The 17,091-nt window shown below is 38.0% G+C and overlaps 1 protein-coding gene across 1 annotated transcript in view; it reads right to left on the bottom strand.

Moving 5' to 3' along the window:
* Window positions 1-2,132: 2,132 nt before the first annotated feature.
* Mbtps2 (membrane bound transcription factor peptidase, site 2) overlaps window positions 2,133-17,091 on the bottom strand; it is a 53,038-nt gene continuing 38,079 nt past the window's right edge. Inside the window, exons 7-11 of the mRNA XM_028772714.1 lie at window positions 13,913-14,093; window positions 10,743-10,837; window positions 10,220-10,415; window positions 7,759-7,834; window positions 2,133-5,419 (exon numbers count right to left, since the gene is read on the bottom strand). Coding sequence (XP_028628547.1) covers window positions 5,197-5,419; window positions 7,759-7,834; window positions 10,220-10,415; window positions 10,743-10,837; window positions 13,913-14,093 — 771 coding nt within the window. The 3' untranslated portion in view covers window positions 2,133-5,196. The remainder of the gene's footprint in view (window positions 5,420-7,758; window positions 7,835-10,219; window positions 10,416-10,742; window positions 10,838-13,912; window positions 14,094-17,091) is intronic.

Below are 17,091 nucleotides of genomic sequence, written 5' to 3'. Positions count from 1 at the left end.
GTGGGTGGGGGCACATCCTCATAGAAGCAGGAGGAGGGGGGATGGGATAGGGGGTTCCTGGTTGGGGGGGAAATGGGATCACATCTGAAATGTTAATAAAATACCCAATAAAAAAAGTAAAAAGAAGCCTGAGGGTGGTGGCACACGCCTTTAATCCCAGCACTTGGGAGGCAGAGGCAGATTTCTGAGTTCGAGGCCAGCCTGGTCTACAGAGTGAGTTCCAGGACAGCCAGAACTACACAGAGAAACCTTGTCTCGAAAAACCAAAAAAAAAAAAAAAAGTAAAAAGAAAAATAACAGGAATTATGTAAACTATGTCATATTTAACACAGCCATATGATATTGCTATTGAAGCAACATTAGAATATTAATAACATGGGGAAATACTTAATACACCGCCAAGTTGAAAGTCTAGCTTATTAGTTTATACATATCCTTCAATAAATCACTATTTTCATTAACCTGTTTTATATAATAAACTGCATCTCTATTTTTAGTGTGAGAATATTTTTCTACAAGTCTCCCAAATTACATAATTCTATTTTGCTTCCTTGTACAGTTGCCAAACAAACTTCTGATTACTAACCTTTTTGCTAGGTATTTCCATAAAGGAGAAGTGCATGAAATTGCACAGTGGTCCCTGCATTGTAGCAATGCAGGTGATATATAAAACCTAAAAAGACATATTAAAAGCCATTAAAGTTATGAAACGAAGTGGTTGAAACCTAAGAAAGGAATGCCATGGATGAGGTCTAAAAGTCTGGGACCTAGAAAAGAGAAATTAGACTTGCTGGGAGTAGTGGTCCACACCTTTACTCCTAGCGCATGATGGGCTAAGACAGGCAGATCTCTGTGGGTTCCAGGCCATGTTACAAGGCCTTTGTGAAAATGTGAGTTGGGGAGAGATGGAGCACAGGACTAGAGTACTTGGTTAAATATGCATGAGGACCTTCGGTTGGATCCCCAGGCTTACGGTACCCCCAAATAAATTTAATACTGAATGATGAAAAGCAGTAAGCTAAGCTAATTCCTGATTATTCTGCCTCTACTTTCCAAGATGAGCTTACTGGCCAGTGCCGCCACTAGCAAATTACTAAATGCTTTCTTTGCAAGAATTCCTAAAAGCACAAATAAACTTGGAGTAGAATTGTGCCAAACACTAATGATGGACTGGAGAGATGACTATTGTGTTTTATAAAAAGATAGGGAGAGAGGGAATACGTTTGGTGTAAGTGTAGTCAAGTATGGGGGAAGGGGGTGCCTCCTCGGGTCCATGCTGAGGCATCCCTTCCCCCCCTTCCCCCTGAGGGACCAGCCACAGGACAAGAGGGTAGTACAAAGAAAGGCAGAGGGGGGTGGGGAGGAGTAGAGACCAGCCATGAGCACGTGGAGAGAGGGGGGATGGGAATGGGGAGAGAGGGGGAAGGGAGGAGGGCACAGAGCGAGAGCAGGAAGGCAAGTGAGAGGCCTCTTATAGTGAGTTAGGCACATCTGGCTGTTGCCAGGTAACCGTGGAGCAGAGCTTAGACAAAATGCTAACAATGACTTTGTAGGTTAGAGCGGTTTCTATGGAAGCACAAGCATCTGACCTCAGACCCTGGCACCTAAGTTAAATTGGATATGGCCATGCACAGCTATAACTCAAGTGCTTGCTGAGGGTGCAGACAGGGATCTCTGGCTAACAGCTTAGCTCCAGATTGAGTAAGAAACCTTGTCTTCAGGGAATAAGGTGAAAAGTCATACAAAAGGGCGTCTTCCTCTGGCCTCTACATGCACATGCACCCTCCTTCCACATACATACTTTTGTAATACTATGATGTAAATATATTAGTATAATATTAACACCAGACAGACAGACACACGCACACACCACTAATGCAATGTGGCAGTCCTCTTTCCTTAAATTGAACATTTCCAAAATTATAAACAAAGGCAGCTCACTTAGAAGATTTCTTTCTGAGGCCTGTAACAACTGTCATACAATGGAAATTGAAGGTCACTTTTAGAATCAAGATCTTACTCTATGTAAGTGGGACATTTCTATAGGAAAAAAGTACACTAAAAAGACAATTGCTTCTTGGCCTTTTGGCTAAGGTCAAGTGTAAAAACCATGAAACAGAAGATGATAAATATAAAATGCTGGTTTACATTTGTTCTTTTATTGCTAAACATTACATTCTGACAATTATAAAATCAAATTAAAGCCTTAAAATGAATTACAGCTCAATCAAAAGAGTTATTGAAAAATAACAATCTGTGTGCCACTAGTATGTGGATGCTCAATAAATACCAAGGACACAATGATGACAAAAAGCCACATCACTAGGAAGCATATGTTTACAATTTGCTGTTACATAGACAATGACCTAGAAATGTTTATCAAAAAGTCAAGTTTAACTGTGTCTCTTCAAACTGAGATGCTAAAAATAATATATACATTTTTTTACATTTATGGATGATTAAAATAAAAACCTTAAGAATGTAAACAATGCAGAATAGGAACACTGAGAATAAAGTTTCACTGTTGAACAAAGAGACAACACACAGATACTTCTTCAAATCACCAACATAATTCATTTTTCCAATATAATTTGTTTTTCTAATTGCTCTACAGAAACCAAAATGAATTTTTTCCATAAAGATGATAATACCCCAGGGACATAAGACATTCCAAGCTTTACTATGTCAACATATATTTACAGTAAATCTTTAACAATCCTTTTTACAGCTTAAATAGAAGCATGCTTTTTCTATCCATAAATAACACTAATCATCATCCATTCAAGCACATTAAACACTTCTGATAGCTCATGCACTATGCAGGGAGGTAAGGAGCCCACAGTGAAGCTGAAGAGACAATATGTAACATCTCCTTTCTTTAGTAATGAGGCCATTTGCATACAAATCTGCTGGACTTCCAGGAGAGAAGCTCCCAAACCCGGACCCTAAAGATTAGCTGGCAGAGGTGTTCAGCAGCTAATATAAAATGAGGTTTTGTATTGTTGTTGCCTTCACTCAGAAAATGAAGTTAATGAATAGAATTTCCTCTTATTAAAATATTTTCATGGTCTATGGATAATAGTTTAGTAGTAGAATACTAGCTAGCATGTGTGAGGTCCTGGGTTCTATTAAGTACCACACCAAACATTGTTTTCCTCAGTATTGAAAAAAATGATTCACACACATACATTTTCATTTAGTAGACTGCTTAATGCATGCGATGAAGTTAATAATGTTGAGTATTTCACGGCATTCTCTAAGCTTTACCTGAAAAGGTCTGTGCATTTTTAGTATGCAGGTACATTTTGGTCCTGAGTGATCTTAGAAGACAACAATGCCATATTTTCTGTGATAAAAGTTAGTAATTTGTATGACTTTAGTACTATTAGTAACCAATGACCCATCACTAATAAAATCTCAAAATGATATTCAGTGTATGATTTCTATTAAAGAAAGAAGGCAAATTTGTAATAGAAAGTCTAAAAAATTTCTAAAAATTGATTTAAAAGTTTTAGGCGCTTAAGAGAACTAATGTTCTGAAAAAGGTAACCTTACAAAGTACCTTACTTCAGGAGGGAGGTATATATCTGACTATTAATGAATGAATCACTGCCTTTTGTTACCTCTAATGTGTGTGTTTCATGAAATATGTATTTTTCATGACAGAAACAGTATGTGCATATATACTCTTAAGACTAACAGCGTCACATCTGCCAGATGACTTTCTGAATTTCCCAGGGTTGAACTGCTACCCTGCAAGATCAATCGTGGTTCTTTAGAGCTCAAAAGTCTGTTTGTAGATTCTGGGAAATCTTAGTTTGTGCAGCCATTCTTTTGTGTATTCACAGAGGTAGCTTAGGGGAGATGGAAAGCAAAGCTTAGGTGTTTAATCCCGCCTACAGAGAGAAACATACTAGGTGCTGGTGAGGACAGAGTATGGCTCAGGGTTGAATGTTCTTGCAGCACAAGGAGAAGGTCTACCCTGGAAGAGTTCTAAGCTGCTAAGCTCTAGGAAGTTGGTAAGTAGATTTGCTGAAGTTCTGCTGTGGTCTGTTAGAGGACTCAGCTTAGTTCTTAAGTTCACCTCTAACTGCCTGAGCTCCCATGCTGCTATGAGAGATCCTTCCTGCAGCATATCTATATAACAAGGCTAGGATGTTGTAAAGAGTGTGGGCCTATACTATGAAATAGGTAATACTTGTGTGACAAACTGTCTTATCACATCACAGGCCTTATCTACTTTCAACATTGTTCATTTACTTGGTATCACTTGTACAGAGTTTTTGCTTTCATGGTAGCAGATACTTTCATGAATTATAATCAGAGTATAGAATAATATACCATTAAACTTTAAAATACTTCTCAAACAAGATAAAGACAAGAGTTATAAAACCAAGAGCACTTGCTCTATCTCCCATTTAACCAAGGTCTAGCCTCCCTCAAATCATTAATGATGATTGTGTGTGTGTGTGTGTGCGTGCGTGTGTGCGTGCAAGTGCATGTGCACATGTATGCATGCCATGACAGGGTCTTGCTATGTGGCCAGTGCTGGTCTGGAACCTACTATGTAGCTAAAGATGATGGCCTTGAATTCATGATCCTTATGCCTAGCCTCTCAAACACATACAGGCAAGTGTTGGGATTATAGGTGTGCACCACCACATCATCTTAATGGCACTTTGCAGTAAATTTTACCTGGGACAGGTAAGCTTAGCATAAGTAGCATAAGTAAGGCCCTGGTTTCAAACACTAGTAGAACATATACAGACTTGTGTGCACATGCACACACACACACACACACACACACACACACACGTTTTCCTACCAGATTCTGCTTTTCTTTTTACTATTCCAAAATGCTATATAGTCACACAAAATGGTATTACATGAATGAATTTTCACTTGTTTACAAATTATTCAACAAACATTCAGAGTTTGCACACTCAATCTTTAAAAGTAGAATGTAGTCAGGAATTATGCTTTTCATTTCTTCCACTCCTCTACTACCGAGTTTTTGGATTCTCTAGATATTAGGAGCTCAAAGAGGTTGGCCAAGATGTTTTAAGGAAACACTTTACATATCATACCTACTAAGAATTTCAATGGCAACAGATATTACCATGTAGCTGTACTTAATTCTGTTGGATGAGAGCAAATTTTACCGTGCTGTAACCATCCAGTGGATGAGAGCAAATATTACCGTGCCGTAACCATCCAGAGTCCCAGTGTCACATTGGCAGCCAAAAGTACACTGCCACCAAGCAAGATGAAAAATCCTATCAGATCTTTGACATCATTGTCTCCAATCACTGAAGTAAGGGTAGCATCCAGGAAAGAGTTTAAAATCCACTGACCATCCAAGGCAAAGCAGGGTACTGCATTAACAATAGCCAGAGCTCCAGAAAGAGAAATCAGATATCTGGTAATGATTGGTTAAGGAGCTAGCTATTAGATAAAAGTGGAAATCATCTTTTGAGAAGTGAGAAGACATCGGACTAGGAGGTGAGATTACTGTAGGTTTCTCTACTTTAAGTCTCTAATATTCTTTCTTACACCTCCCACTTCCAATAAAAAACCAAAAATCAAACAACAACAATGAAAACCCAAAGCAAACAAGAAACACTTAAAGCAGGGCAGTGGTGGCCTTTAATCCCAGCACTCAGGAGGTAGAGGCAGTTAGAGGCCAGCCTGGTCTGCAGACCAAGTTCCAGAACAGTCAGGGCTACACAGAAAAACTCTACCTCCAAAAACAAGATAAAACACAAAACCAAGAAAAAAATACCACCACCAACACCAACACAAACCAACCCCCCAAAACACCCCACTATCACCACCACCACCACCAAAAAAAACAAAACAACAAAAAAAGAGACATGAAAAAGCGAACAAAACCTGAAACATTCTTTCTTATACCTCTATTATTTAAAACTTTCAATAGAAAAGCAAACTACAAAAAGACAGACTTAACAAATCTACAATGGATTCCTAAGAGGATTATGCTTTTGGAATCCTTTAATGATACAACAAAGAGAAAGGAATGCAGAAGGACTAAGAAATAAAGGAAAAAAGTACCTCCAATCTTAGTGTTTTGTGCACTCTGGGCAGTATTCTACCACTGAACTATAATGTTAGCCCCTAAATTAGCGTTATGTTAAATTCTGAGACTGGGTCTTGCTGCACAGGCTGGTGATGATCTTGTTTTCAGTCTCCCAAGTGATAGGACCATAAGCATGCACCAACACACCAGTACCAAATTTACTTCAAATATATTTATTTTTATTTTATTTGTATATGTGTGCCTGTGTAAACATGTACCAAATGCATGCAAGAAGTCCATGGAGGTCAGAACAGATGTTTGGATCCCCTGGAATTGGAGCTGCAGATAGTTGTTTAAGCTACTATGTGGATTCTGGAAATAAACCTGGGTACACTGGGAGAGCAGTTGGTGCTTTTAATTGCTGAGCCATCTCTTCAGCCCCCCAAAATTACTTCTTAAAAAGGTATTTATTTCATTATGTATATGTGTGTGAATACCTGTGTAGGCCAAAAAATAAGTCAGATCTTCTGGAACTAGAATTATAGGGAAGGGCCTGTGAACCAAACTCAGATCCTCTGAAAGAATAGCAAGTGCTCTTAAACAAGGAGTCATCTCTCCAGCCCACAAAATTACTTTTGATTGTTACCATATTTCATTTTATATTAGATAATAAAGATTTTTGACTCTTGAGCTTTGTTATATTTTGCTATAATTTATAATGTTTTCTGTGACAAAGTCATAGACTCCAAGGTACAATCTTTTTTTTTTGGTTTTTCGAGACAGGATTTCTCTGGGCAGCCCTGGCTGTCCTAGAACTCACTCTGTAGACCAGGCTGGCCTTGAACTCAGAAATCTGCCTGCCTCTGCCTCCCAAGTGCTGGGATTAATAATCTCTATTTTAATAATGGAAACTGACTTGCTCTTTTTTTAGGCAGTCTTCCCTTAAAACAGTGGAATGGGTTTCTGTATGTAAGACTTATCCTTCAGTTGCCCAAAATTTATTAATAAGCTAAAGTTGGGCAGAATCCATCACCTCACGACTTAACTAAAGGTTCAACAATTATTAAGTTCTTGTAAATTAAATTCTCAAGTTGTATTAAGGGTTCTTTCCTTTCTGCAGCCTTTTTAAAAAGGCTTTGTTTATGTATACCCATTATATTTCCTGTAAAACTATGCTTTTATGGGGCTAGAGAGATGGCTCAGCAGAGCACTGGTTGCTCTTGCAGAGGACCTGGGTTCCATTCAAGTACCCATAAGACAGGTCACAATCATGCAACTCGTTTCTGTCACCCTCTTCTGACCTCTGTGGGCACTGCATGCACATGGTGGACTGACATACCTGAGGTGCATTGGCTGAAGACTGTCCCCTGGAATTCTGAGCTAGCAGAGTAGTGGAGAGAGTTTTGGTGGCCAGGACGCTTCTGTGAAGAGCCTGTCCTGTCTGTGTGCTTCAGGTGCTTTCAGGCAGCCAGGCCACTGGGATGCAGCTGCTCTTCCTACAAGATCCTCCTTTCTGTATCCTAACCTTTGTCCTTAGCTGATGGAGTTTTCTTCATTGACTTTCCCCTCATATGTAAAAACCTGACCTCTTTCATCTTTAAGGTCTCTTTTTCAGTTGTAAGCAATTAAATGATAAGACATTGTAATGCTCTATTTGGGGTAAAACGGATAATGCTACAAACAACATACTTTTAAAGCATTTTTCAAACCAGAAAGGATACTTGACAAATGTCTCCACAATCACTGGCAGATCTATGCTTAGAAAGTTGAAACGTGGGATAAAACTTGTAATGCTCACTAAAAATGAAAAACAAGGAATAATAAATATTATTCATAGCACAGTAAGTAACAACATTATAAATTTACCATATAGTCAAAAATTATACTAGTCTATTAAAATGGCCAAGCAAACCTTTCCTACACCATGTGTAAGCATGCTATATACCATATGTGTGTGTGTGTGTGTATGTATGTATGTATGTATGTATGAATGAATGAATGAAAGAAATCAGAACCAGACCTTTAATTCCATTACTTGAGAAGCAGAGGTAGAAGAATCTTTGAGAGTCTAGCCTGATCTATATAGCAAGTTCTAGGTCAGCCAAGGCTATACAGTATGAAGTCTCAAAACAAAAACAAACAAAAAAAGAAAACAAAAAAAGAAGTAGTGAGAGAAAAAGAGAAAGCAGTTATTATCAAACATACACTAAAAATAGTATAATGAAAAACCTCATGTCCTAATGTATACTTAGCTTTTAAGGTTATAGCTAAAATAAAGCAGACTACACACCCATTATGACTACCAAATACAAAGTATGACTTGGAAATATAAGTTATTTCAAACATATTCTTAGCCTTTCAAAGAGATGAATTCTAAAAATTGCATTTGCTTCAATTATTATGCTATTTAATGATCGCTTCTTTAGTGCTAAGATAAAGATTAACATGAGTCAACCCCTGGACTCTGTAGTCTCCACAATCCTGGTTAGGTCCAATGCATCTAAAATGTATCCAGTCATTAGGCAAAACTCACAGTCCACATTGCTAAATTAAACCTAAACAGAACCATCTTTCCATTTATTGAGAATTTACTCAATAGCTGCATCCTGGAGTCACACTTTTAACATCAAATCAATAAACAAGGAAAATGATGCAGGTGTCTCTCACTATATAACTATAAAGCAAGCCAGGCATTGTGGCACACACCTTTAATACCAGCACCTGGGAGACAGAGGCAGAGGCAGAGGCAGGTAGAACAGGTAGAGTTCGAGGCCAGCCTGGTCTATAAAGTGAGTTCCAGGATAGCCAGGGTTACATAGTGAGATCTTGTCTTAAAAAAAACCAAACAGCCGGGCGGTGGTGGCGCACGCCTTTAATCCCAGCACTTGGGAGGCAGAGGCAGGGGGATTTCTGAGTTCGAGAGTTCGAGGCTAGCCTGGTCTACAGAGTGAGTTCCAGGACAGCCAGGACTACACAGAGAAACCCTGTCTCGAAAAACCAAACCAAAAAAAAAAAAAAAAAAAAAAAAAAAAAAAAAAACCAAACAACCCCAAAACTATAAAGTAGTGTTTTGTGTGGTAGTGTGTGGCTGTAGTCTTGACACTCAGGAGGCAGCCACAGACATATCTCTATGAGTTTGAGGTGAGTCTGTGTATGTAGCATGCTCCAGGCCAGCCAGGGCAACACTGTGAGTCTCTATGTAAAAACAAAAGCAAAATAAACACAAAGTAGTGCTCTTTAAAGAGGAACATAAAATATAAATATTCATCTACTGATAAATGAAAAAAGAAACTATGGTCAGCCATGGATAAACCTTGAAAACACTATGCTTCATAAAATAAGAAACTTGTAAATATTCAGTTTATATGAAATATAGAGAATAGGAACATTGATAGAAACAGAAAGCATATCAGTGGTGTCATGGGCGAGGGATGTTGGGGAGACACAGGGAGTGATACTTACTTGCACACCTCTGAATATACTGAAAAGTACCAAATTACATAATTTAAGTAAGTATATGTTACTTTTGAAAAATAGCATACTATTTTTCAAAAGTAACATATGGAATCCTGTATAAAAAAGGAGTTGAACTATATAATCAGTAAAGTGGAGAAGTTATATATTTAGTACAATCAACATGTCACTACGAAATGATTGTGATAAAATTATTCATGTTTGCCTGGGGATAAAGCTCAAGTGGTAGAGTGGTTACCTAGGATTCATGAAGCCCTAGGTTTTATCCCCAGGACCACCATATAAAACAGGGAGTAGTGGTGTAGCCCTTATAACCCCAGCACCCAGGAAGATCAGCAAGTCAAGACTGTCTGCAGTAGTACAGAGAGTTTGAGGCCAGTCTTGGCTGCATGAGACCCTGTCTCGAAAGATTCATGTGTCATGCACTATTTTGCAGAAGTTGGATACATTTTGTGATCTCTTGGAAAACATTTGAGAGATTATCTATCTGACTTGGGCAAAAATTATAGGGAAGAAAAACGAGTGTCATTCTCCATAGGCTGGTTATTTTTTCTGTTACTTTAATTCCACTTAGTACTTAAGAACAAGTTAATAAAACTTTATTTATAATAAATGGAATTTATAATAAATTTATAATAAATGGAATCAAAGCAACTGAGAACATATGTGATCCTAACGACTTTGAAGAGCTACTCCAGTAGTACCTACCTGTGTAGTGAAGATGCAGTGGGTGCCCAACATAAAGCATATCAATTTGTGGGGGATGTTTCACTTTTATTAATCGAGTGTGAGTTTCCAAGGATGGTACTATACAGAAGCTTGAACCTGAGCTGCTTTTGCAATCTTTATTACTTCGACAAACTTGCGTAGCTTCAACTGCTTTCCGGGCAGGCAGACACGTATGCTAAAAATACAATATCAGTCAATGTTAACAAGTATTTGTTTGCATTCCTTCATGCTTTTCTTGTCACCCAGCAGATTAGGAATGACCTTGATATTAAAACATGTTATTTATTAATGTGCACCTACTATAAATTTCAATATTCCATGTTTTGCTATATAAGATATCATATCACTATGCATTTTCAGATGTGGCATCTGAAACATGGAGGTTTTAATTAAATGACACAAAGTAGATAAAGACAGAAGGTATTATAGCTTTTGTTTTAGCTTTATATATTTATTTTAATAATCATATCAGACAAGTAAGATTGCCTTTGGGACAACTTACCAAACGTTTATTAAAATTATTTCTGTAGGAAAAGCACACATCTGTGAGGCTGTGATTGTTACAGCATTCAGTAGAACCATCTAGTCGTTTGTATGCTAAAGAGAAACACAATGCTTAGCATAGATTACATAGAAGTACATTTGTAATAAAAATTCTGCTTTTAAAAGACAAAAACAGTAAGTAGAATATATCTGAAAGCAACAGATAATGCAGTATCTACTTAAGACAGCTACAGGCTATAGTCCGATTTTATAATACTAAAAGAGTACCCAATTTGAAACAAAAAGTTGCACTCAGGTGCTTGGTGTTAGGATAGGCTCAGTTGTTGTGGTGTTTCTGTAGTACATGTAGGACTGTGGGGTTGACTGTTGGCATCCTATAAGCCAGGCAAGGTGGCACATACATATATTTAGAGGCTTGATTTGATTCAGGATTTCATCCAGCACATAGGAGGTAAAGGCAGAAGGACCAGAAGTTTAAGCTCATCTTTATGTACTGAGTTCAAGACAAATTTGGTCTACATGAGATCCTGTCCAAAAGAAATAAGCAAAAAAAGGAAAAAGAAAAAAAACATAAGAAGAAGAACATAACCTGCTAAGTAAGAGAGGAGGGGATGGGGGATGGGAGATGGGGGAAGAATTGTGGGAGGAGGTGACTGGGAGAGAGACAGTGAGAGGGATATAAAGTGAATAAGTAAAATTAAAAAAAAAAACAACAAAAACAAAAAGAAAATAAAAAAGCAGCTGCACTTAGTCCAGGTTAGTAGTTGTCTTTATAAACTGACCTACCCATAAAACTAATGCTAGAGTGAGTTTTTAGGTTCTGTGATAGTAACTCCAGCCTCTTCCTGAAGTACAGTAAAGAAGGGCCTATGGACTTCTGAAAAGTGACTTTTGGGAGTAAGGACCTCTGGAAAATGTTTCAACCTTAAAGAATCAGATTGCTCAATAATAATAATGATAATGACGATAATGATAGCCGGGCAGTGGTGGCGCACACCTTTAATCCCAGCACTTGGGAGGCAGAGGCAGGCGGATTTCTGAGTTCAAGGCCAGCCTGGTCTACAGAGTGAGCTCCAGGACAGCCAGGGCTACACAGAGAAACCCTGTCTCAAAAAAACAATAATAATAATAACAATAAAAATAATAATAGAACACCAGACATCTGACATCTCTCGATCATAGTACCAAGCATTACCTGTGAAATACTTTGAAGGAGGGAATGAAGGAAAGGGGATGAAAAGAAAGAGAGAGAGACAGACAGACAGAGACAAAGAGAGGAAGGAGGAAGAGAGGGTGAGGGAAGGAGAAGCCAAGAAAGGTGTGAAAGAAAGAGAAAGATAGACTACTGAATCAAATCAAGCCTTTAAACTTGAAAATGACAGACTATGTAAATTTTGAGAAAACAAGTGACACCATTTTCAATAAACACATAACATTTAAAAAAAAACAGGGATTGTGATAAGCTGTAGAAATTTAAAAAGCATAACAATGCAATAAAACTCAAAGTATAAAAACTTAGGGTAGGGACTGGTGAAACAGCTTAGAGAGTAAAGATGCTTGTCACCCAACTATGAGAGCCTGATGATCTGAATTCCATTCCCAGAACCCACACAAAGTTGGAAGGAGAGACTTGTCCTCTTGACTTCCAAGAGTGTGCAATACCCCTGCCCCCAACATATGCATACACGCACTCAATAAAGAAATGTAGAAATAAAATGTCTTATAATAAAAGTTTGATGGATATATGGAAGACTAAATCTGAAAAGAATTTGGGAGGCAACCTTTTCAGAGTTAAATAAATGTAGCAGGTTCTCAGAAGAGACTTGCTTCAGCCATTTCACCTGCTGTACAAGAAAACAAACCCAATTCTCAGGTCTTTTTGGAAGTCAAGGTAACCTCCCTGGATTTCTGCTATATAAAATAGACATTAAAGAATGCTACATCAGATAGGTTTAGACATGTTAGCATCCTCATATAACTACTAGAACTGCCTCTGTTAAGATATATTTTAGCAAGAAAAGGGAAGAGATTCTTCTAAATGTGCAGAGGGCCTTTTGTTTCCCAATATCCTTGGATTTGTTTTCATTTTTCCTTATCGCATGTCTGTGTATTATAAAATGCTTGTACACTGATCTCATTTCCTTGGATGTTAGCTATTAGTTTGTTATCTGTTCACACAGTAGTATATACAGGTTTAACTCAGTGTTCATCCAGCACCAAAGGGAAAAACGCTTCTGCAAAAAATCGCTTCTTGTTATGTTTAAAATATTACACATAGCTGTGAGTGGAGGAGGTTGTCTCCCCCAAGAAAAAGTACATCAACTGGTTGTCCAGTGCTGAATGGTCAGCCCTGAAAATGTACATACAAGTAGCAGTATACGACTGAACAGTTATATATAGGAATATATATGTATAAGCATAGACATATATGCACACAATATTAGTGAAAAAAGAAGCCATGATGTTGAAGGAGAATGGAGAGGGGTATATGGGAGGGTTTGGAGGGAGGAAAGAAAGAAATGTTGTAAATATACTATAACCTCAAAATTTTAAAACCTGTTTTAAAATTAGACTTAAATTTAGATAAAATTATGTGTCTATACATATATAAAGATCATACTCTACTGGAGTACTTACTCAAGCATAATTAATCAATTACAGTTGATGGTTGTTTTGATTTTTAGTTTTGTTTTTGGTTGTAGTGTGGATTGAACTTTGCACCTCATGTACAGGGAGGCAAACACCCTACTACTGAGTTACACACAGAGTCCATACCACTGAGCTTGGATGCTGATTTTACATATTTTTTAAATTTTCATTTTTCAGTAGTACTAGAAATGGAACTCAGGTCATTGTACACATTATACAAATCTTATACCACTGAGTTATATATCCAGCCTGAACAAAACTGTTTTGAAGGCAGAAAGAACTGATAGAATTCTAAAAGTCAAATATAATATTATAAAAGAAATTAGAAGTTTAACTATATATTAAAGGAAACAAATATCCAACACACAAAGAAGAATATCTATTAATTTGTACCTATTTACTTTAGTTACTTGCTTTAAAACAACTAAAACAAAATAAATCTATAGATATTATCTCAGGATTAGTAATAGAAGGGACTAGTACTTCAAGTATTGTGTTATAGCAAGAAAATACACACACCTCTAACTGGGAAGCTTAACTGTTGCAACGTTGATGCACTTATACAGTACCCAATTTGGGGTTCATATGCAATGGTGTCTAAACATTCATTCCAATCTTGCACATTAGTAACAGGACAATCCTGTAGATGAGTGACAAGGTCTCCCACAAAAAGGCCTCTGGGTCCAATGGCAGGTGAGTCCTTGGGAGGAAGGAAAATCAAAGCAGACAATGTATAATAGCAAGCTATAATCAATCTATATTAGCCACAGTAATAGACACTGCACTAATTATAAATGGAGTACTTTTATTTTTTCGAGACAGGGTTTCTCTGTGTAGCCCTGGCTGTCCTGGAACTCACTCTGTTTACCAGGCTGGCCTGAAACTCAGAAATCTGCCTGCCTCTGCCTCCCAAGTGCTGGGATGAAAGGCATGCGCCACCACTGCCCGGCAAAAGTGGAATACTTTTAAACAGTTTTATTAGCTCTTTGAGAATTTCACACAATGTATTTTTAACTTATTCATGCCCCACCTCCCTCTAGCCACCCTCTCCATGCTCCCATTCCTTTCCATTCAGCTTGGAGTTTTCTTCGAAGCAGAATATTTTGACTAATGCATAAAATAACCCATCTTTAAATCCAAAATTTATTGCCAAACAGTTAGAATTGCATTCCCCAGTTCACCATGATTATGGACTTTTCACAACTTCAAAAGGAAAAAAACCCCTAATTGTTGATTATTAATATTAAAATAACAAAGCAGCAAGGTATACAGCACAGGTTTAGTATGAACTGGGTCCTGAGTTTGATCCCCTGCAGCACAAAAGGATGAAGATCAAAAGCACTATGAGGGACTGGAGAGATGACTCAGTGGTTATTCCATTACCAGCACACACACAGTGGCTCACAACAGTTATTACCTCAAGTTCCAGGGAATCCAATGCACTCCTCTGTCCTTCATGGGTGCTAGGCACCCAAGTGGTACACAGACATACATGCTGGCAAAACACCCAACCATGCACATAAAGTGAAATTTTAAAGTAAAACAAACAAACAAACAAACAAACAAACAAACAAAAAGAAAAAACCCCAAACTTTTTAACAGAAAAAAAAAAGACCAACACACCACTCTCCAGTGGTTGGCCCCACATCCAGAAGTATATAGCTAGTCAGCACAAATTGGAGCCCATGGGTTAGCAAATTAAATGGGAAAAAGGGGGACATGAGGGAGATGACAAGGAGGTGGGGGTAGATCTGGGAGGAGTTAAGGGGAGGAATAAATATGATCATCAGAATACACTATATAAATTTCTCAAAGAATTATATTTTTTAAATTCAAACAAACAAAACAACAACAACCACCAAAACAAACAGGGTCTAGAGAGATGGCTCAGCAGTTAACAGTACCAGCTGCTCTTCCAGAGGCCCTGAGTTCAATTCCCACAAACCACATGGTAGATCACAACCATCTATCATGGAATCTGATGCCCTCTTCTGGTGTTCATGAAGACAGAGCATTCATGTACATAAAATACATAAATAAATAAATCTTTAAAATTAAACAAACCGAACCAATATGTACCTAATGAATGTAAACAAATGCTGTCATTCTAAAGATAAATAAATAAATAAGCTGGGTGTGGTGACACACCCCTGTAATTTCAGCACTGGGGAAGCACAGGCCGGTAGACCTCTGTGAGTCTGAGGCTAGCCAGGGCTATACAGCCATACTTTGTCTCAAAATATTTTTTTTAAAAAAGAAAAATCTGTGTAAGCCTTAATGAAAAAAGAACAAAAGGAAACAAAACAAATCCAAATTATAAAGAAACAGAAGCTGGGGAGGCAGCTGTTTGTAAATGCTTGCTGTGCAATCATGAAGACCTGAGTTTGGATCCCCATCCCCCCACCCCCACCCCCAATCATATAGTAGCTTATACCTGTAATCAGAATACTGAAGAGGCAGAAACAGTAAGATCCCTGGGGCTTCCTCACCAGTTAGCACAGAGGAATTGGTGAGCTTCAGGTTCAGTGAGAGGCCTTATCTCAAAAATTGAAGAGGGCTAGAAAGATGGCTTAGAGGTTTAGAACACAAGATTTTATTCCCAGTACCCATGCAGTGGCTCACAACTGTTTGTAACTCTATTCCAGTGGATCCAAAAACCTTTTCTGGTTCCATGGGCAATAGGCAGGCACAGACACCCATACACATAAAATATTACAATTTTTAAAAATTTAAGTGGGGGGAGACATAGGTATGGTGGTCTATACCTTTAATCCCAGCACTGAGGAGGCAAAGGCAGGAGGATCTCAATGAGTTCAAGGCAAGTCTACTCTACATAGTGAGTTTCAGGGCATCTAGGGCTACATAGTGAGACCTTGTTTCATAAATAAGTATTTTTATTGAGAGCACTGAGGAAAGCATGTGATGTCGACCTCTGGCCTCCATATGTATCAACACACATGTGCATCTGCACACACATATGTATGCACCCACATGAACACAGACTATAAACATGCACAAAATTACTTGCTAACTAAAATTCAAGAGTGGTAGCTGGGCAGTTAAGCTCTGGTTCCCGCTATGTCAGATGGCTCACACTTGGTTCTAACTCAAGCTCCAGGGGATCCTCCACCTTCTGCTAGACTTTGTGGACACTGTTCCTCTTCCAGAGGACCTACTTCAATCCATAGGACCAATGTCAGGCAGCTCACACCACTTCTAACTCCACCTTCAGGGGATTAAACACCCTCTTCTAGAAGGCCTTTGCTGGTACCCACATATGTGTGGCACATATAAACATTAAATAAAATTTTTACAAATTCAAGATTTTTACAAATTCAATTTACTATATCCTTAGTGGACAAAAGCCACAAGATTAGTTTTTATAGAGACACAGCTCCACATGTGTAGACAAAGGTAGTTTTCTCCTTGAAAAGATCTGAACACAGACTTGATAGCATCATAGTAGCAAAGAAAATACAGAATTGGCATTAACTAAAAACTACAAAATGTTTGGGCTGGGTAGCCTACCATTCTTCATAGCAGTACTGAAAATCAGAAATAAAAGAAACAGTAAAGATAATGCATTTGATTAATAAACCACATACATAAAATCTTGATACTACTTCTTTTGTGCAGAAAACAACAACAGAAAATAACTTTTATCGCATTAAAAAAAATCCTACACTGTTTGCAGTTGA

Source organism: Grammomys surdaster, unplaced genomic scaffold (genome assembly GCF_004785775.1).
Source record: "Grammomys surdaster isolate TR1022 unplaced genomic scaffold, NIH_TR_1.0 217, whole genome shotgun sequence".
NCBI lineage: Eukaryota > Metazoa > Chordata > Mammalia > Rodentia > Muridae > Grammomys > Grammomys surdaster.
This window is presented reverse-complemented; position numbering and strand designations above follow the sequence as displayed.